The sequence below is a fragment of the Megalops cyprinoides genome, chromosome 2 (assembly GCF_013368585.1).
Source record: "Megalops cyprinoides isolate fMegCyp1 chromosome 2, fMegCyp1.pri, whole genome shotgun sequence".
In the NCBI taxonomy this organism is placed as follows: domain Eukaryota; kingdom Metazoa; phylum Chordata; class Actinopteri; order Elopiformes; family Megalopidae; genus Megalops; species Megalops cyprinoides.
The window spans coordinates 38,442,563-38,463,948 of NC_050584.1; the positions used below are offsets into that span (position 1 = coordinate 38,442,563).

At 41.1% G+C, this 21,386-nt stretch overlaps 1 protein-coding gene across 3 annotated transcripts in view; it reads right to left on the bottom strand.

Moving 5' to 3' along the window:
- nfic (nuclear factor I/C) overlaps positions 1-21,386 on the bottom strand; it is a 97,839-nt gene that overhangs the window by 46,079 nt on the left and 30,374 nt on the right. For all 3 annotated transcript variants that reach the window (XM_036521529.1, XM_036521530.1, XM_036521528.1), the window contains exon 2: positions 20,412-20,943. In XM_036521529.1, coding sequence (XP_036377422.1) covers positions 20,412-20,943 — 532 coding nt within the window. The remainder of the gene's footprint in view (positions 1-20,411; positions 20,944-21,386) is intronic.

A 21,386-nucleotide genomic window follows, 5' to 3' on the forward strand; every position in this document is an offset into this window, starting at 1 on the left:
CCTTCTGAGTGGGTTTCTTCTCATGTGCTCAGGCCACTGAAACACTAAAAGCATGATCTCTACATCCTCATCCCACCTGCCAGCAGACACAGATCCCATCCACAATCACAGACAAGAGCTTCTCCCATTATAAGTGAAGGTAATAAAAGCAGACACAGACAAAAAACATATTTTCAATACTCAGTGAAACACATGACAAAAGCAAAACCACCATGTGCAACACATGGAATGTAAATGGATGAATCTCCTAAACTGTAATTATTCTCTGACATCAGACAGCTGCCTCTTTCCACCAGATGTAGACTGTGGAGTGGAGAGGGTTTTAATCAAGGCTTAATGAATTATTGGGTAGAGGGGTGGGTGGGTGGGGGTGGGGGGCAAGTAAAGCTAAACAACCATGTAATTGCCTATTCTCTCCTTTTATTCCCTGTGTAGAATCGCCCCTGCTGCTTTTTCATCCTTCCCTCCTCCTTGCTTTTTATCTTCTTCTTGTAGAGGTTGGGCTGCATGCCAAGCATGCCATCAGTGGCAGCGTCATTGTCTCGATGCCACCAGTGATACCAGCTGCCACTGTTGGCTGGGCTCCATGCGGCACACAGACAGCTGGCACTATGCTGGGAAGAGTGTGGGAAGGGCTTTTGGGCAGAAGGGAATAGATGGGCTTGTGTGGGGGGGGGGGTGTTGCATTTACTTCTGCATTGACTGCATGTTCCTAAATATGCATCTCATTTCCAACCTTTTGTTGAAATATCTGTATGATTTATTTGTTTGTGTGTAATTATTTGTCTTCCTTTGGCTGTCAATGGATAAAAGATGCAACAAGAAGGAAAGTGGGTCTGTCTCTCTCTCACACACACACACACACACACACACACACGCGCGCACACACACGCACACACACACACGCGCGCACACACACGCACACACACACACACACACTCACGCACGCACGCACACACACACACACACACACACACACAGAAGTGGGCACAGCCTTTCTGCTTCTCCCCTACTCCCAGTCCTCTTTGAAGCTCCAGGTGTGTCTTCACAGTGAACAGCTGCTGTCAGAAAACCCTTCCCTTGTCCTCAACCAGATGGACTGCTTCCCTTACTGCTGTCCCTGCCACACCCCCTCAGAAATGATGCCAACTTGTTTTTTTTTTTGTTTGTTTGTTTCTTTCTTCCAATAGAGGGAGGTGGTGGGGGGGGGGGGGGTACACAGAGCAGCTGCACAACGATCATGTCTCTTTATCTTTGAAAGATCCATTTTAACTGTAAAAGAGAGTGAACAAATAGACTCTTTTAAATAACAGCCAAGTCTACAATGACATAAAATCATGAAAAACCCTCTTGTGCAGATTCAGACACAGGGTATAGAGCCATCCATTAAGATTAGCGAAACTACACCATGGTGCTATACAGAACCTATGCAACACGCATAATTTGCAGTTCAGCCTGGTACACATGCAGCACCACAGAGACTGGTTTCATGTTAACAAAGATGACTGAGATTAATTGCTCCACATACACTCCCTCTCTGTCGTACACGCCCTCATGGTTCAGTGACTAATGCCAGGGTGTCAGGTGTGAAGTAATAGAGACCCGCTTCTCTCTCTAACCCTCAGGGCATCTCCTCCTCCTCCTCACCCTTGAATGAGATGCTTAATTAGTCCTAGGCCATGGGCCAACCTGCCTGTCCATTAGACAAAATGAGATTATTCATTACAAAGTCCCACATTTCCAGACAGACCTGTTAATATATCATAACAGATCTTCTTCATTTAACTATTGACAAGACCATAATTAGAAATCAGAATGTTTGATGAAACTGTTCATGAAATTTAATCACATGCACCCAATTCACTCACTTCACAGAATTATCTGTGATGCTCCTCCCCTTCATGCTAAGTGAATAGAAATAAAGAGCCATTAATCTGTCAAATGCAGGTTTTTAGGCATGTGTGAAAATGATACATTATACTGTTATTTTGTTGAGAGTGCCGTGTGATTTCTAAGTGGAACAGCTTGAAGGCATCACTGCTTTATGTAATTGTGTGGGATTCACACCCGAGTTTGTGAGCACTTCAGTGTCCGCTCTTTGTACGCACATTTTCCATTAAGAAGGGTCATTCAACATAATCAGGGATCTTGAACAGCATCATTATGAAAGGTTCTGGTCCATTTATTTCCTCCGAAACTGATTAAACTATCTGAAACGGCTAATCCAAACCTTTATGCGTCATCATTGGAAAAGCAAACCATCTTTTTTTTCCCTCCTCAGATAAACACACAAGTATGCTTTTGTGAATATAGAGTGCTTAGATAGCCTTTACATAACCTTACATGAACACACCACAAAATGAATGTACAGGCTTTACAACAATGTTGTTTATCATGATTGCCAACTTTGAAGTAATGGAAAACCAAAGTTCATATTCCAGAGGCTGGTTTTCAAATCATTTGAGTCTGATATCATAACACCAGACACACTGTAAATACATATGCCTACTTAAAGTAGATTCAAACTAAATATCATAATATACCCTACAAACACACAATCATTCCTAGCTTAAATAAGATCTTCAGAAGATTTATTTTCAGAACGGTGATGATTCAGAGGAAATTTTATTTTTAAATTTAAGGCTTCAAGGGAGAGTTCACTTCAGTGGAAAAGTTTCTGGATTTCTTCAGGGCAGTTTCTATGGTCCTTTAATTAAATAAAATTAAACATAATATAGCTTCAGTAAAATGTAAATTGGATAACTATATGTGGGAAACAATTTGTTCACTATATCAACAAATTCCTGTCAGTGAGACAGGCCAGAAGACTCACCTCATTGCCTATTGAAGTAAGCCAGTTAGTTTCATGCAATTTGTCTTGCACTGAAAGAAACTAAAAAGAAGCACAGGCTCCCACTCGTATTATAATTGCAATGAAGCAGTTGTGCCAGTCATCTAACTGCATGCATATCTGTGTGTGTTGAATGTGGGTTGAGTATACCAGAGGATAAACTATCGTATGTCTGCACAGCAGTTTGAACTATACCATGATGTCAAACAAGGCTACTTCACCGCAGTCTAGGCCTGCAGTTCATATGAGAGCCATTACAAACAAAGTGGCATTACACCAGATGCAGACATTGAATTAAGCCAACAGCAATACCCAGTCACAGATCACACGATTCAGAGTGCTCATGCTTCAGGGAATGCACTTCCCAACATTTTGTTTCCATTTCATTTAAGAATTAAACACAAAGTAAAGGGAGCACAACATGAAATACAAATTGAAAGAGAACTAGAAAGCCTTGTATCTGTTAGGCACATGACAAACCAAAATTAAATTATATTTGCATGTTGTGTAAATCAAAAGGGTTTGTGGGATGACCAACCAAGCAAAATTAAACATGATGTAATGAAGGATTTTTTTCCTATCTACAAGAACAAAGTAGAGTCACAATAAAGTAATATTACCAGCAGAAGTGGTTTGCTTTTTTGTTTCCCTATTCCAAATCTATAGATTTCTGAGTAGGGTTTGTAGTGTGTTTGAATCAAAATTAGTAAGGGTCAATGTTTCCTTATCAGAATCAAAGACATACAGAAGACTTGGGAAACATAAGAGTGGACACATTCTAATGTTTCACCCAGCAGCAGCAAAGCACATTTAATCTGTCTCCATGAGACAGCAGCTCTCTATGTAAAGCTGCAACCAGCATCATCCATCAAGCTTGCTAATGTCTCCACTTCTTGGGAAATAACGTTTCCACAAGTCACAGAGCATAACTTATCAACATTTCAGTATAAATGCTTGCGTCAGTGGCTCCTTAAAGCATCAAAGGAATGTTCATATTTACACAACTTAATTGAATGTTTGTAATGAATTCATAGGTACTATATCACAAAGCAAAAGTGTAACAGGGCTTGATTTTTTCGGTTTTAACTGATAATAACTGAAAAAAACACTAATAACGGTTTTATTTAGAGCAACTGATTTAGATTAGATTGTGGTGAAACATTTTAAACATTCACTAAGCAATTCCAAAATGTGTTGAAAACCCAACATTACCTAGTATGTACCACCAACAGAGTGAGTTTACAGTACACACATAACTCATTTATCACTGAGGTATTTGTGAAAACATATTTATAGTTTAATTTGTCTGATTATTTTTTATTGTAATTCTCATTACAAATCATGCATAACATACACTGTCCAGGTCCTCTCAAGACCAGGGAAATCCTTGTTGGGGTTTATACCGTACATGCTGTATATATGGCAAAGAGAAATTTATATTTCAATTTGATGAAAAAAAATAACCTGCATAAATATTTCACTAAAAACTAGTCAATTTAATCAGACAGCAATTCATCCCATTTAAAACTTATAGCAGCTGATAGCACGGGAAAGGCAGTATATGATGTAATAGAATGATTTCCAGGGATTTTATAAAATTACACAAAACAAGTTCTTTATTGAACAAGGCTGTTTTTTTTTTCATAATTTGCATGTTTTAAACAAAGTTATCCACAATGAAATAGGTTCAACCCTAATTCAAATTTGGTCGTAGTGAAATTTATGGTCATCAATCAGATTTTAAAGTTGCTCTGTCATGCTCATCTTCTGCCATGTTCATTCCATTGTATTTGATATTAACAGCCACAATGAAGGGACGACACAAGCCATGCTGCACAATATTTGGAAATGTGGTTACCTAGCCTCAACGGCTATATATAGCACTGCTTGGTTTGGCTGAATCCCACTGCTACCACCACAAAGCTGGCCCATACACTTCACACCACTAATGATTAGGTCACACAAAAGGGGAGAGCATGAACTGGGAAAGGAAAGAGAGGGAAAAAGAAAAGGAAAGGGAGGGAGAGAGAAAGAAAGAGTAGTGATTGCTACGAGCAGTGTTGACCTGCCAAACCTCTACAGCCTTGCAGTGAGGAACCAATATGCATTTGTCAAAGCTTATTATAGAACATTACAAAACCTTCAATTCACTTGTCACTTAGATGCATATATTCATGAGTCCACTGGATATCTTCGAATTACAAAAGGGTTATTTTTATAACTGTGAAACCTCAAATTATTTGCTTGTAAAATGATCTTTCATAAATACATGCACAGTCACTCTTGTGATTACAGTATTGTCGATCACTAAGGATGGTCAGTACAATTGAACAGTCCAGTGTAACAGCCAATAGTCTGTAGGAGACAACAATTTGGCTTCTCAGCAACATCAGACTTTGCCCCATGACTGGGGCTTCCTGTCCAGCACAGCTAATGAAATACAAATATTGTAGAAAGTCATAGAGGTCCACTGTCAGTTACTGCATTACATTGTAACTCATACTGATTTTTTTTCCTAAATAATGTTAGAGAATTTAGTCAATTTAGTCAGGAGGAATTCTACATCTATACTTCCATATGTTACATTTACATGTATTCATTTGGCAGGCACTTTTATCCAAAGCAACTTACAAGTGAGGCAGAGTACAACACAAGCAAAAAAACCCATATGGAGTCAACAATATTAGAAGCACTGCATGACGAGGTTTCAGTGGTTTGCCAGACAAAGTACAAGCTAGCTGGTAGAGATAACAAGCGCGTTAAACCATTGGATTACATTTTTTATATATATATATATATATATATATATATATATATATATAGTTTAATAGGAAACAATTTCAAGACTGAGAAATTGCTTTAGGTGGTAGTGTTTCAGGTGCTCAAGTGTGGAAGTTCATTCCACCATCCGGGGACAACGACGGAGAAGGTTCTGTATAGCGATTTTGCGCCACAATATCTTGTGCATTTCTGTTAGCTATTTATCATATATTCACATCCAGGATGGGTAGGTGGTTCTGATGTAAACTATAGAAACCAATCTCTTCCTGTTGGTGTTTATCACTTTGCTCAAGATATCTGCACAATTTCACAGTAAAAAGTAAAAAAGGTAAAAAAAAAAAGTACTCAAACACAGATTGCGACATAGGTATTGCTTTGCAGAAAGATTGAACATTTTATAAACATATTAACGTCCATTGGTTTAAAATGAAGCATAAAGCACTATTGCTTCTCATTCTTTCAGTAGAATACATATGTTATCTCCCACTTTCCTTAATAAAATCTGTCTCATCTGTATGGACAACCTTCATGATAACATTTTCTATATACTACAGTCAGTATTACGTGAATATTCTTCTTTAAATATTTATGTAATGGGGGTTAAAACGTATTGATCTAAAATATTCAAAAGAAAACCTGTCAAATCCTGGTGTCACTTTGTAAGGCATTTATGGCAAACAACACCTATGGATTCAGCTTCCACCATCATCTCATCTTGCTGTCTAAAGCAGATAAGCAGGAATTAAAAAGTTCTTTGTGTTTTTTAAAGTAGGATCAAGTCATTCATAATAATGTTTGAAGCTTAAATAAATGTAATGTTTTGTTCAGCGATTTGGTGATTGAAAATCGTTATGGAAGTTCAATACATCAGTATATTTTAGTCAGCTATACAAATATTTCATATTTTTATTGCCAAATTCATAAGTAAGATACTTTGTTCTTCCAATACAGTTACTGCGTGAAGAGAAATAAAATGTCTTTATTTTATAGAGTTGTGAGCTTCACCTCTTCCACATTTCTGAGTGCTGTTTTTCTATCATTATCTTAAATTTTTTCCAGCCTGTACATGACAGAATTATTTTGTTTTTCTTTGTTTGGTATATGACACAATTTTGCAGCTATTTCAGTACAACTCAAACATAATGAAATGGAACGAAACAACATGTTTTGACATAGTGCCAGAGGAGCACTACTGAGGCTCAGGCTCACGCTAACAGTTACAGCCACTATTAACATATTACATCTGAGTCGCACTGCAACTGCAACTCAGTCAGTATGTGTTTACTTACTTCAATGTGTGTTGTTCATTCTTTGTGGCATCTCTTGACCATGGCTTTAAGGGTGTTCCCATATTGTTATCAGTGAAGTGAGTTGTTATCAGTGAAGTGAGTTTTTCATGATTTAGGACCTTTAGGACAACCCTCTCCAATTTTTTCCCCTGCTATGAACCCATTTTAATAGTAAGTGTAACAGAAAGTATTCTGGGACCCAAAAGTCTTGCACATGAAATAAACTTAGAATTAAACTTCAAATAAATTTAGTGGCTGGAAATATAACATTATTAACTGATGTTAAAACAAGCACACTTTACTATTAACTCATGCAAATACTCTGAAATTCCCAGTTAATAAAAAGACCAACTCGCGACTGTCATGTTACGTCAGTTACAAATGTCACAGAGTATGTGAAACTGTTTATTGTTCAGTAATGAAGCAATTGTGTTCTTTGAAAATATTTCTCAACTATTTCCAGAACAGTTGAACAACACACTTGGCAACTGGTAAAGCAAGGACATGCAGGAATATATACACAGGCTAATAAGCATTATATACAGGCTTGCTGATGAGACACAAAAGACTGCAAAAAGTGCTGCCATAAGTATAGTAACAGCTCCATACTATGACATGTGATCTACACTAGCGCCAGGTTGGCAAATGTAGCTACAATGTGCAATTTCTCAATAGCATGGTCACATTTGAAAGCTTACGTAAATTAATGTGACATTTGAGTGTCCAGATAAAACTTGTCACTCTGGCAGCCATGCTCTCTTTTAATATCCAGTGTGCTATGGTATTGGGCATTAACTGAAGTCAATAAAAGGCTTCTTACAATTGCGCTTTCTCCTCATGCATTTTGACAGCGATCTTTATTTATTTCTTTTTTTGCATAGTAAGCAGCTCATTAATTATTAAATGATAATAATTAATTGTGGTTGTTATTTAGTTTTTAAGTAATAATTTGCAACTCAAATGGCAACTCCAGTTTGGTTTATGATTTCAGGGCTGGGATATGGTGCTCTAAAGGTCCTTGCTTTTTCGTATGCACAGCTATTTAAGTGGCAACTATCCACGAACCAGCAATGAACAACATAACATTAAAGATGAGGACTTCATGGCTAAGGATCAGTGTGAGGCATATATCACTCTTTGTGATAAAAGGGTCAGGGACATACAGGATACAAAGAAAAAAAAATCAACATTATGTTTTCTGTCCTATTAATTAGATTACAGAGTACAAACATATATAGGGAATCTGTCCAATTCAAGGCTACAAAGACTACACAGCATAATTCAGAACCACATTCCTGACTTATAAAATCCACATGTGTTGCATATTTACAGTAAATGTGTTACATGTGTGAGGGTTAATGGTTGATTTCATTTTTAATTGCATATCCAAGACATCCTCAAACGTATATTCATCTTTATCTTCTTGGACATGAGCAATAACCATTATTTAATGTAAATGGATTACACACTCCAAAGATTAGATTAGATTCAACTTTATTGTCATTGTGCAGAGTACAGGTACAGAGCCAATGAAATAAAGTAAATGAATGGCCTGTACAGGGATCAAACCTGCAACCTTGGCATTGCCACGCTCTAACCAACTGAGCTAACCGGCCCTGAACTGAGCTCACTGGCCCTGAAACTGAGCTAACCGGCCCTGGGAATAGAGAAAAGCCCTAATATGCTAGAGGATGCCAAACAAATATGGTGCTCAAGAAACAAGTCCCAGAATAGTAACCTGCATGATGCTTATAGCTGATGAGACATTTCTGTAGAAGAGATTATGGTTGAAGCAAACTGAATCATCAGCAAAACAATTTTTACAGTTGAGATTCTTGGAATATTTAACACATCGACCATCAAGGGCGAAGGAAGCACAGGCTGGAACTTACAACACATCAGAACCTCAAAATAGTTAATGTACAAATATGTCTTATGTCTTGCAAACATATCTTTTCTTTACGGAACTATATGTAACAAAAAGCACAACTCTGACTTTAAAAGCACAATGGCAACAAGATTTTTCAACTGCCAACCTAATAAACATAATAAATAGAAACAATAAATACTTCATATTAGTTCACTGAAAATGTTCCATCTTGTTGAATCCTTATGTTTACCCAGCTATGGGTTTTGGTGAGAAATCCCAGCATGTCCACCTTACTGTAAGCTTATGGGCCAGAGGCAAACGGAGAGAAAGGAAGGGGTGGGTGCTAAGCATAGACGTTCATGCTTTCGATTGCTGTCAAGGAAGCCCAGCTCATTTGCAGAAAGCCGCAAACCTCCGCACAGCACACAGCACCTGTGGCCAGAGGGGGGTTAAGTGCTTCTGCAGACAAACATGGGCACATTGCTATTCTCCACTTAAAGTTACCACATCATTTGTCTCACACACAGGCTCACACATACAGTGCTGAAACACCACTGCTGAACCATTAGATTAATACGCACAAAAAAACAGCATTAAATCTCAGCCAAATTACAAACTAGTTTTCTCTACCCAAAGGATGTCCCTGTGGATATGTCATTGGTAGACAAAGCAATCACAGCAGTACGTTTTTTTCAAAGAAATATCATGATTCCAGCAAAATATCAAAGCTGTGGCTACTGACAGTATATCCCAGCAAGCCAAGAATGTCCAGAGAAACTCACAGGAATTTGTGTTTCCCATAAATGACAACAGCACACTGTACAGTAGCAATGTCAGGATCATTCATGCACACAGGTTGGTCCTCCAGGATGTACAGCAAACTATCAGCGCCACTTGAGTGACTCAGTGCCCCAGCAGAATAACCCCATAGAAACAATATGGTACCCATTATTGAACATACCTATCTACCACTAATTTCACTACCAGAACACAGTATTACTCTCAAGGAAACACTGAAATGTGGAATTGTGTTCGATGTGTCTCCGCATTTCCCCAGGGTATGTCTCTCCTCTGTTACAGTGCTGAACGGGGCCAGAATCTAGGTCTCTGTTATCAGGGGACACTGTCACTCACTGAGAATAACGGGGGGAGCGCGGCTCCTTCATGTCTGCAATTTATCTGTCATTTCCATTACTCTGATCAGATGCTCTGCCACTGACATCCTCCAGCCTGCAGACCTCTGCCCTACTTGAAAACACTTCCAACATCAGTCCATGTCAGGCTGGCAACAACATCTGACACTGAAACTATTGATACTAGAAGCTGCTGTTCGGTAGCACAATCATTTATGTGATCTTCATGCTCAGCATCCAAATATCAATCATCACCACATTACTCAATATCATTTCAGGCTCATGGGGACGGCATGCAGGAGCCCTTAGTCACACAGCTCGGTTCAAACAACACAATGCGTTAACAGAAATCACAACATAACCGCAAAATATTCCACTGGGGAACCCCCTGAAATTTCCAGCCATATATACAGCTTGCGTCAAAAGTTAATTTTGACGCATACTGTGTTTATGAAAGTTTACTTCACGCTTCCGAAAATCAACAGTTTTTGACACCTTTCTTACACAACCGTTTTTTTGACCTTTTCTTTCTCTATTTATCTTTAAAAACATTTACAGAAATGATGTTTTCATGGAATTGTAAAATTGTGTCCTCTATGGGTCAGAGGGTCTCATAACCCCTTTGACAATAAGATTACACATGAACGGACGTATGCAGGAGCTTTTCAGACATGAATAGACGTATAATCAATTAGCTCATTATAATAAATTACTCATCATCACATTATTAACCTCAAAACAGTTGCTCTGCTCTTTCACCAACCACTTGAAAAAAAAGTGTCTCATTGTATGGATTTTTTTTGCAGCAGGCTGTATCACAAAGCCAAAAGTGCATCTGTGTGAAGTTTCAGTCTATGAATTAGTCTTCAGTTTACTGTATATGCATCAGTAAAAACAAAAAAGCTACTGAAAATAGGGCACCTTTGAAGGTGGCAGTTTGCCTTTCTATGCTTCGAGTACTGTACAAAGCTGCAAAACTGTAATGTGTTTCGGGTTTGCTCTCAAAGGGGCTTGTGTGATTATCGTCATCATGACCATGATCATGATATACACCCACTCAAGCTGGAAACTGCAACTGAGTCTGATTTTCCCTTTGATACAGAAGTGATCCAAATCAGGCAGAATGAGACTGAAACTGAACCCAATCTCCAGTTTGAAAAGTATGAAAATTCCCAGCATCCTCTGCTGCTAAACAGCCAATTTCCCTAAGACAGTCACAATGTTCAAATTGTGGGTTGCTCTCTTGTGAAGAGCTACTGCACAGAGCAGTGAAGGGAACTAGGCAAGAACCCATCTGCTGTATGCTAGCACGCAGCGCTCTACCTGGACAGTCATTGCATTCAAACGTCTGAGCAAATACTTTTAAGAATATACTTTGAACTTTGATTTGAACAAAAAATGTAAGCTGCTTTCCTTCAAAATGTGTCAGCCAAATGTTCACAGGCAAAGATTTTTGCTGAAACAAACAGCTGTTGAAATAGGGAATTCAACACGTGTTAAATCCATCAAATAAAACCTTCAGTGTGACATTTGCTTTGTACTGCAGCTCAAGGTACAAGCCTACAAGTTAAATGAGTACTGCTTGCTGTGCTGAAATACAGGGCCAGTACCCTGCCTCTACATGGTTGAGTTAGGAATTCCATTAGGGGGCAAATAAGGACAGAAAGAGAAGTAAGGAGTGAGGAGCTTGAGGCTGGCGTTAGACTCCATCACATCAATCATTATGCCAGATATCCATCACTTCTAGACAGGTGTAACAACATTTCACTCGCCGCCTCTGTCCCTGCTTCTCCCTCTCACGTCCAGCCTGCCTTTCTACGCGTCTCTCGCACACATGGCTGGCCACAGTGCCCAGCTGTCAGGGCCATGTGTAGATCTGCAAAGTAAGACTGGCGCTGCATCTGGCCGCATTGGTGAAGAGGTGGCGATGGAGCTGCCTTTCTGCAGATTAGCAGCTGGGAACAGATTCTAGGGGAAATATTTTTATTGGGGTTGCGAGGCACTTCTTTCTTTGCTTCACTTTTCTGTATTGTAAGAACACCCGCACTCCTCCCTCTCATTCCATTTCGCTCCTACTCTCAAATGAAGGGACTGGAAGAGCAGTAACCTTAGATTCCCAGAGAGATTGATGCCCCCCTCCCCTTGAAACACCAACACAAATGAAATCTACTTATTCTCAGTTCCAATTAGCCCTGGAGAGCATGGCTCTGTCTGCCTGAAAGTGGCTGGTTAAGACAGAAGTGGGAGCAGAATTCAATGTCGTTTACATCCCTGCTCCAATTAGGAGTAGAGGAGATTGCAGCTGGCATGCTGCTGAAATGTAAGTGAAGGTATTACCAGCGCAAACCACTTACGGTAACCCTAGCCGCCACTCATCAAGACTGGTGTGCACCGTGTTTGCCTGGGGGAGGTGCAGAAAGATAGCTGGCAGTTCTTCTGACAAGAGCTTATGTTTGTCTAGTCACAGAATGGGGGTGTTTGTCGAGTAAAAGACACAGGCACCAGAAATTCAGAACCAGAATGTGTGGGACTCTATTTTGTTAACATCACCTGTCCACACAGAGTTGGCTCTGCTGGGCTGGCTTTGCTTTCCCCTAGTTGCTGCCACAGTGAGAAAGGCATCCACTGCTCTCAACACACTTAACATTGTATAAGGGAGAGTTAGAGAGATAAAAACAAGCTGATAGTTATTCGAGCATATTTGAGACTGCAAAAAGCATACAGAATTCATCATCTTGGATTTCTTTACCAGGTGGAGACATCTCGCAGAAGCTCTCAGCAGACCTCAGTTCAAAGTAGGTCCTGACTGGGTCAGACTAGACTTAGTCCACAACTACAAACTTCACAACAACAAAAAATAATATAAAACATTTACTTGAATAAACTACAAGTAGGTAAATATCCCAACACTTGGAAGTGCATACACATTCCAATACACATAAGAACTAGCATATTTGAGAACATAATGTATTTGAGATATTGTAACCAGGCATTGCAAGCTCACATTGATATGGAGCACATCAATTTCTCACTTGCAATATTTCATAAATATCTTAACATAAAGAAAAATCTCACAACAGACAACATTCCAAAAAAAAACTAGGTGTACAATACGTCCCTAAGAGAACCGATAATAAAAAATATTTAATACTGGATCTGTAAAGAATCTCAGAAATGCTTGTTCCTACGTCAAACCTCCTCTTGCTTAAGTAATAAGAGAATGCCAGGTTTTTGACAAGAACATTTGCTATTTGTTGAGGCAAGAATGTTGCAATACTTTCCCCTTTCCCTGGAATTTATTATTTATATCCCTGTGGAGTCAAAATGATAATTTTTCATGTTCATTGTTAATAAGGTTGTAAATTCATAAAGACAATGACAAGAGTTCTTAAAAGTTGATACAGACAGTCCCTGGGTTATATAACTTATCTGTAAAATGCATAGCATATATGGAGACACTACTCACTGTATGTATGAGATAGACAGTGTCATAAAATGATGCCGTATGAACACATCACGCACCAATGTAAAGTTGCTAGGGGATACTTTTGTAAACGTATGGCTCAAGAGTAAAATCTGAACTACACAGCAACATCTGGAATGTAGCTATAATGTAACTTGGGGGCTGTCTCTATGCTAAAAATTTGGTATGAATTCAAAGTCTCCGATCTCTGTCTTGGCTTTTACCAAGCCAAACAGAATGACGTCTGATGTAATGGGCCAGAAGAAAAAGCTCTACCTACAAGGAAAGGATGGAGTCTAAGTTTCTCCAGTGCAGACCAACCCATTGTATCACTGTGGTAATGAGGGAAAGGTGTCCCACTAACCTTAAGTATTCTCAGACTTGACAATCTGCTGACTGCTGACATCTCTGTAATGAACAATAATGACAAACCAAGAGCGGGGGGGGGGGGGTAAAGGGACTGTACGCAGTCTTGAAGTTCTGCAAACAATATGCTTTTTTCTCAGTTATTCAAAGTAGGCGAAACTCAGTTTTAACTGAGCTACTGCTACTAAACTGAGCTACAGCATTATTAAACTAATGGGTGCAAGAATGAAAAAAAATTGTGAAACTGCTCGTTAATCCAGCACCGCTTTCAGCTGTTCCAAAACCCCAGCTTCCCCCCACCGCTGCCTCCAGCCCATGTCTGCCGCCAGCAGGTGGACTGGAATGTGTTTTACGCTGACAATAATCCGGTGTCAAATTTTAAAGTGCGGTGCTAAACACAAAACCCCCGCACACTAATTATCTTTGACCCAGCTGTTCCTCCTTCACATTGTGTGCACACACAGGTGGAGATGAGAAAGATGACTAAGTCGGCAGAGGCAATTCACACACACAGAGAAAAAGGAAACATGAAAGTCATAAGTACATCTGATGGGAAACTAAGACACTGGCTCCACGGCGGTTGTAGCTGTAACAGATTTCGGTACTGTTTTGTTTGTTCACAGAGATGCTGCAGAAGTAAGCGTGCGCCTTTTACGTCCGAAGAACAAAACTTTGTCTTTCAGACCGCCCTAACAGTTGTACTAATGCTGGCAGCGGCTGTATTAAAGCAAGAATAGACTATAAGCACAAGGACAACATGGACATGGTGTCTACAGTGTTTTATGTTCTCGTTGACTTTTACTGCTAAAAGGCTGGCAATACTTTCAACTCAATACTTTCACCCCTAGCTACATTCTAAGTTTAAAATTAATGTTACAGGTATACTGAATCTAAACATCAGAGGAAAAACAGACAAAAATTGTGATCAAGCCTTACATTTTGCTCGGTTTTTCCAAGTTACAAGTTTACAAATAAAATAACACCTTTGCGTGCCTGTTATGTAGTGTAGGCATATAACAGGTAGGTAGCGCGTTTATCTACTGTGCAGCTACTCTTGTAACAGTATATAAACTACTCAAGTAACAGTCATCTACACTTGCCCCAGTTATTCACACAAGTTAATGCTCACTAACATGTTAAACCATGATCTGGCTTTCACACGATCCAGCTACCTAGAGGGACTGACAATAATGGTTGTCAGTCCTATCTGTAATCGTCAGATTCAACGATCTGTGTGAATGTGATGGTTTTAGGAGCAGAAAGGGGAATTCACAACTCTGTTTAGGGCACAGTGTTAAAAAATATTACAGCACTGCTTTCTTGAGTGTACCACTGTACTGCAGTCAGTTCATTTAACGATCACAGTAAAGCAGAATCAAATTCACTTCCTCCATAAACAAAATTACTGAAGTGCTGTAAATCCCATTCCACCAGGGGGATTATCCCAAGACCAAAACCTTTATTTATCATTTTAAAAGTGTTCTACTAAACAGTCAAATGAGCTGCCAGACTACAGTATGTGCCAGTGCTGACTTCACTGAGTTCTTCTGCAGCTAATTTAAACGTGCACGGTGCAAACGAAAAACAAGTGAGTAACTGTGCGAGGTTATGAGCCAGCGCACGGAAATAATGGCTTTCCACTCCATTCTGTTCGCTCCTCCGCCATCCGCAGCATCCTCGCCCTCTCACGAACACACTCCCTCACGTGGAAGCCTCTCCGTCCCAGACCATGCAATCAGCACAGTGCCTGTGCTTTGCCTGGGCAGTCACATCCCATCGATCTGGCATATTGATTACCGTAGAGCTGCAATGCCCTGCAGTGACTTTCAAAAGTGACCTCCCTTTCCGACGCCTGCTCCCTCACCCAGCTTTTCCCTGCATTCTCCCACACTGACGCAGACGTGGCCTGCACGGCACTGTAGTAGAGGGGGAAGAGGAGGAGGAGGAGGAGGAGGAGGGGGAGGGTGAGGAAGAGGGACGGGGGTGACCACCGTAGAGTCACATGTCCCCTCTCTAATGTAGCACCTCCAGCAGTCTGGAAGGAGATGGCCATGTGGTCAGGCACTCTTGAATAGCTTTGCTCTCAGAAAAGGAAAACCCACTAGGAGGGAACAGACCATCCAGAGAAATGAGAAATATGTTCTCTCATCAAACAAATTATGACCAAATCCCACTACGTGCATTGCATTTCAAGGGTGAGACCAAAGAGGTATTTTTGATGCTTTAATAAACTGCTAATCATCTTTAGTTTGGGTGTAAAAACTGTACCTGTGTAACAACGTGTAAATATGAAATGTTTCATATGCCACAACTTAAACGCTTGAACTATGTTTGTGAACAGCTAATAATTCTTACAATTTGTCAGTTGTTTGTGAGTGATGATTTTTGGCAATGAGGAGTGACTAGTGACAAATATGGTATAACTAGTTCAGAACTGCTTCATTTTCCACTAGCACAAACTTATATATATTTTCAGCAGATACAACCTCACAATCACAGTATTTTACGTTTTTAAAGTTATCATTTAATACTCAAGTATTGCTGTTGCTTAAGCATACCGAATGCAATGTGCTTCTCCCAAAACTCACTGCACTCCTGTTAAAGTGCAGTACACCTCCCCCTGTTGGAAACAAAAAAAAATTCTGCTGAGCCTGACCTGAAATGACCCTCTCCTCCATTTCCCCCGCCCCTAAATTTATCTTGCCAGAGCAGTAGAGCACATTCCACTGCTGCTGTGTTTACTGAACATGTGTGTCTCCCTGACAGCGTGGGGTCTCTCTGCACCGCCGTTGCTATTGTCCCCATAATGAACGATACAGCGCTGACACACACGCACACGCACACACGCTGCAAAAACACACGGGCGGCACAGCGCAGTACAAAGTGTGCATTGATATACAACAAGCGGCTTGCAGATGGGAGGAGTTCACGGGAAGGTCGCGCTAACAGGCAAGGCAGGAAGGAGGAGCTTAGGTTTGGCACATCCTCAGAAGTTTGGCATGTCCGCCTGAGAAGTCCACTTTTGCACTGCCAAATTGGTCAGACCAGTAACATTTTACATTTCCAGCATTTGTGCCAGACTTTTTTTGCAATGGTTGTCCTAAATCAAAATCTTTGGAGTTGAAAACACAAAACATAATTCTTAAATGACAGCTGCAAGGCAACCACACATGTGCCTTATAAGGAAAGGATGATGGAAAGAACAGAGAGAGCGATCATAAAGATAAACAACATGTGACCTAATGAGATAATCAAGTTCGACAAAATCACAAGTTATATATAATACTGAATATAACATTGAAAAGGAGGTTTTTCAACAGCTCAGCTCTCGACTTAAACTGTCTTGCTCAGAAACAGACACTGCCAAAAGGCAACACACTGTCCTTGGAGTCTCAGTGCCACACAGGGCTCCTGTTCTGTTGACTCTGCTTCATTAGTAACGATTACAAAAACACCGGACAGCAAACGAGCAGCAGCAGGCATGCAGTCCAGCTGGTGGTGCAGCATGACGGCTTAACACTGCTGGTACTTCATATCCAGGAGACAGGAGAGGGAGAGAGTCTGCAAGCAGAGAGTGCTCTCTGTCAGAGAATCTGTGCCTTTAAGAACAAATGCTGACTGGCTGGCTCCCCCCCCCCCTCTCTCTCTCTCACCACCCCTCCTCCCTCTTTCTTAGGTCTCAGTGAAAGTGAAAAGCTGCAGCTCCTTATCTGAGTGTTTACAGCCAGAGGTTTGTAAGCTATTAGGCAGGTCAGGTGACAGGGAGGCCGCCACTGTGACCCAGACGTCTCTCAGGGTGAAGGTCGCCTGTGGTGGTTGGGGGGGGGGGGGGGGGGGCTGAGAAGGGAGGCGTGAGAGGAAGGGACGTGAGTGGCACAGGCAGAGAGGCTGCAGCTGAGGACAGAAATAATCCCCACTGCAAACAGGACTCCCTCTCTTTGCTTTATTTCATCTGCTTTTCCTCTCCTTCAGTGTTGGCTCTTCACGCGCCGATCGCCATGTTTACTCCATCTAGACATGAGCGACGCTCGGCTGATCACGTCAAAGCAGAGCCAACACATCTGCCGGCAACGTTTTTTTGCTGCCAAAAAAAGACACATTCTACTTTTATTTCGGAATTATATGGAGTGAAAAAACAACAGTTTGAAAACAAATGTGACACAGCTGAGTCAGACCCTGTCTATCCTGGCCTTTGCTTTAGGGGAAACCCAGCTTTAAGTTATAAGGAAAATAATGAAACAGCTTTGACCATGAAATTGTTATTTTCTCAACACTGTACCTTGAAGGGTTTATAGGTGGATCCTATATGACTGGGAATATTCATTAAGACACATAAGCCTAAACATATTATATAGAAATAAATCATTATTTCTAGACAATCGCAACTGGCGGTGAACACGAGCATTGCAGTGTCAATAGAGAAATAAAAGCGCAGAGCCCCTGGTGTCTGACACAGTGCAAAGAGTGTGATGCTGAGTCACTCGCCTGGCCCATAGAGAAATGAGCTGCACTACGCACTCTGCAACCCCCCCAGTCACTGTAAATCTCTGACTCCACACACTGCACATGCTCAAAGCACTGCTGTAATACATGGACACACTTAACCCTTTCTACCTATTGCAGCACCTCATGGAAAGATGAAAGGTGAAAGATGAAGTAGTGCTGCCAATCCAGCACAGCACTATGTACCAAATTTTTTTTTTTTGTTTTTGCTTGAGGCAAAAGCACCGGTGTTTTCAATTACACAGAATCCACAAGCAAAATGCAGTTTCCCCGGTAATATAAGGAGAACACATGCTTCTGTTTTTTTTTTTTTTTTTTTTTCCTGGGGTTTATCACATCCATTAGGGAGAGGCAGAGCCCGGCCAGAGCAGTGCATCATTGTCCCTGTTTGGCACTTCATCGATGCCTGCAGTCACACAGCAGCGGCGCATTCAGAGGTGTCCTGGCTGGAGCTGGAGTGGATGAGGAACTGCCCCACTGGGGGACAGCTGGAGCCAAGGAATGAGGGGTGGCAATGACACTGGCTCCAAAAGCGCCCAGCTTTCCCAGCTAACTACCAGGCTACACCCTTTTATACAACACTGTAAATTTTAACACATCTCTGAAGCTGGCTCATTCGAAGCCATGCTCATTTAAAATGATTTACAGCATCAGGACTTGGCTCAGACAAATTCTTTCTCTCCCAAGTCAAACCAGGCTCCATGGAGCTGTGTGTCTCCCTGGCTCTGACAATAAAATGCCTGTTTAAAAAGGTCACCCAGCGCACTGCCTGAACCACAGCAGGATGTACACTCATAATACTCCAGGAAGAAAATTATCATGAGCCAAGTCAGCAATCTGGCTGAATGGATCTACAGGTTTTGCACAAACATATTTTCAATGAGGCACTGCAGCTGAAACGCATAATATTCCAACATTTTACTGCCACTGGGGTCAGAATGTTATTTGCCTACAAACTTAGCTATGGGCAAAATATACAGATATTTTAAATAGACAGCTATTTACTCAAAAACGACTGCTATAATAATTTTTCCATGTGGCAAGTACCTCTATTTAAGTGTAGAATGAGACAAGTTCACACTTAGTTACCTAGCATCACATACACCCTTTTGGACAGAAATGAGGGAAAAGTAAGCCTTTCACTCACAGGAAATTCAGGCAGTCCTAACCCATTACATTACATTACATAGCATTTCTTTCTGAGAAATATCAACTATGACAACAAACAACAGCATGCATCTCAGAACCCAGATACCATCACTTTCGGAAAGGAACTTGAGAAATGTCTACACTATTGACTGAAGCCCTCAGTCACCTTCAAGAAATTGATGCTGTAACAATTCTCAAGGTCTCACTTCTTAAGAAATAGTAGGGATAAATTGCTTCAGTACATGCTGACTGTAAAAATGTATACAAAAGTATGCGTGTGAGAATTTGCCAGAAGCAGATCGACCAGTGGAAAATCCAGTTTGTCATCTACATTGTCCAAGAAAACCAAAAGCTCTGATCCTTGAAAAGGAGGGCTAATGAAAGACACAAAGTTTATTACAGTCAATTATATTTTACTGATAGACCTGGCATAATTATTTCTGACTACATATTTGCATGAGACATCTTAAGTGGATCTTGAAAAGATTATACACAAATGTTGGTATGCTACTAATTGCTTATGGTAGAGGCAAAAGAACTCGATGTTTGTTCTGATAAAACTTCAAGGTCATCATTTACTATTTACAAACACAATGGCAATCATGTTTCCTTAGGTTTCTATCACAATTGGGCATGTATTAAAACATTTCTAATCAGTATGATTAGCTAATAAACAGGTGTCACAAGAAGTTCCAGCTGCACATACCCAAACAAGCAGTTTTTCAGATTTAAACCAGTGAAATAATGGGCACACAAAAAATGGAAAGATGTAATGAGGATACCAGGTGAGCCAATGCAACATGCCAAGGACGCATCCATAAAGACTGAGGCCAGCAGAATGTGGTTCTTGCGTGCTTGGCAGTGCATTAAATAAATGCAGGACTTCCTTTAATTTCAAGAGCAGCATCTCCTTATAATCGACAAAGGTACACACACATGAAACGAAATAAGCATTCCCTGGCAGTGTCGCAGTGTAAACAGTGGTGGCCGGCATGTGAGCACTCACCTCTCTCCTGTACAAAGTAGGCCAGGTAGAGGTCCAGCTCCTTGACAGAGACACTGATGTGGTGTGGCTGGACGCAGAGGATGGGGTTGGTGCACTGCCCGCCCTTGACCAGGCGCTCTCCGTCCGTGCTCTCCAGAGGGATGCCCTTGAAGAGGATGACCATCACCAAGTCCAGGCGCCACACCTTGTCGGCCTGCCGGAGGCAGTCGATCCTCCGCATCTTGCCCTTCTGGTCGGGATTGGACAGCACGCAGCACGGCGGCTTTTTCCCGGTGATGGAGAGCACAAAGTCCTCGCGGCACTCAGGCCGGATGTCCTTGCGCAGCTTGGCCAGGAGCCGCGATGCCCACTTCTGCTTGACCTCCGGCTTCTCCCCCAGCAGCTCGTCCTTCACCGCGCGCTCCTCGTCCTTCGTCATCCTCTTCTCGTGCTTCTTGAAGTACTTGCGCTTGCGCGCCTGCAGGTTGAACCAGGTGTAGGCAAAGGCCCGCACGTGCGGGAGCAGGGCCTCGATGAACGGATGGAACTCATCCTGGAGAGGAAGACAGTGGACAGTGATGTCAGGGAGAGTGAGAGCCTGTGACATACACCGAGACATATAACTTTGCCTCTCGCTTTGTGTAGGATATATGACCTCGAAAAAAAAGAAGCCAACCAGCATACAGAGAGCTCCATTGTCTGCTTCCTCGGCATGGCAACACAGCACACAGTAATCCTTTATTGAATTGAATCTGGTTGATTATTTTTCCTCTTTGCGGTGTGAGATTTCATCTTGCCTTGGAGGCCACTCTCAAGCTGCAGTTATTTGATAATTTAAAGGCCAACAGTACAATTTCACTAGAGTCACTAATTAGTCTGGTATCACACAGGGTTTCTCCTGCTTACTCCCCAGCCCACAGCAAACTCCCTCCCTAAAAAAGCAATTTGTACAAAAATAGTGAAATATAAACCATACACCATATCTAAAACTCACTT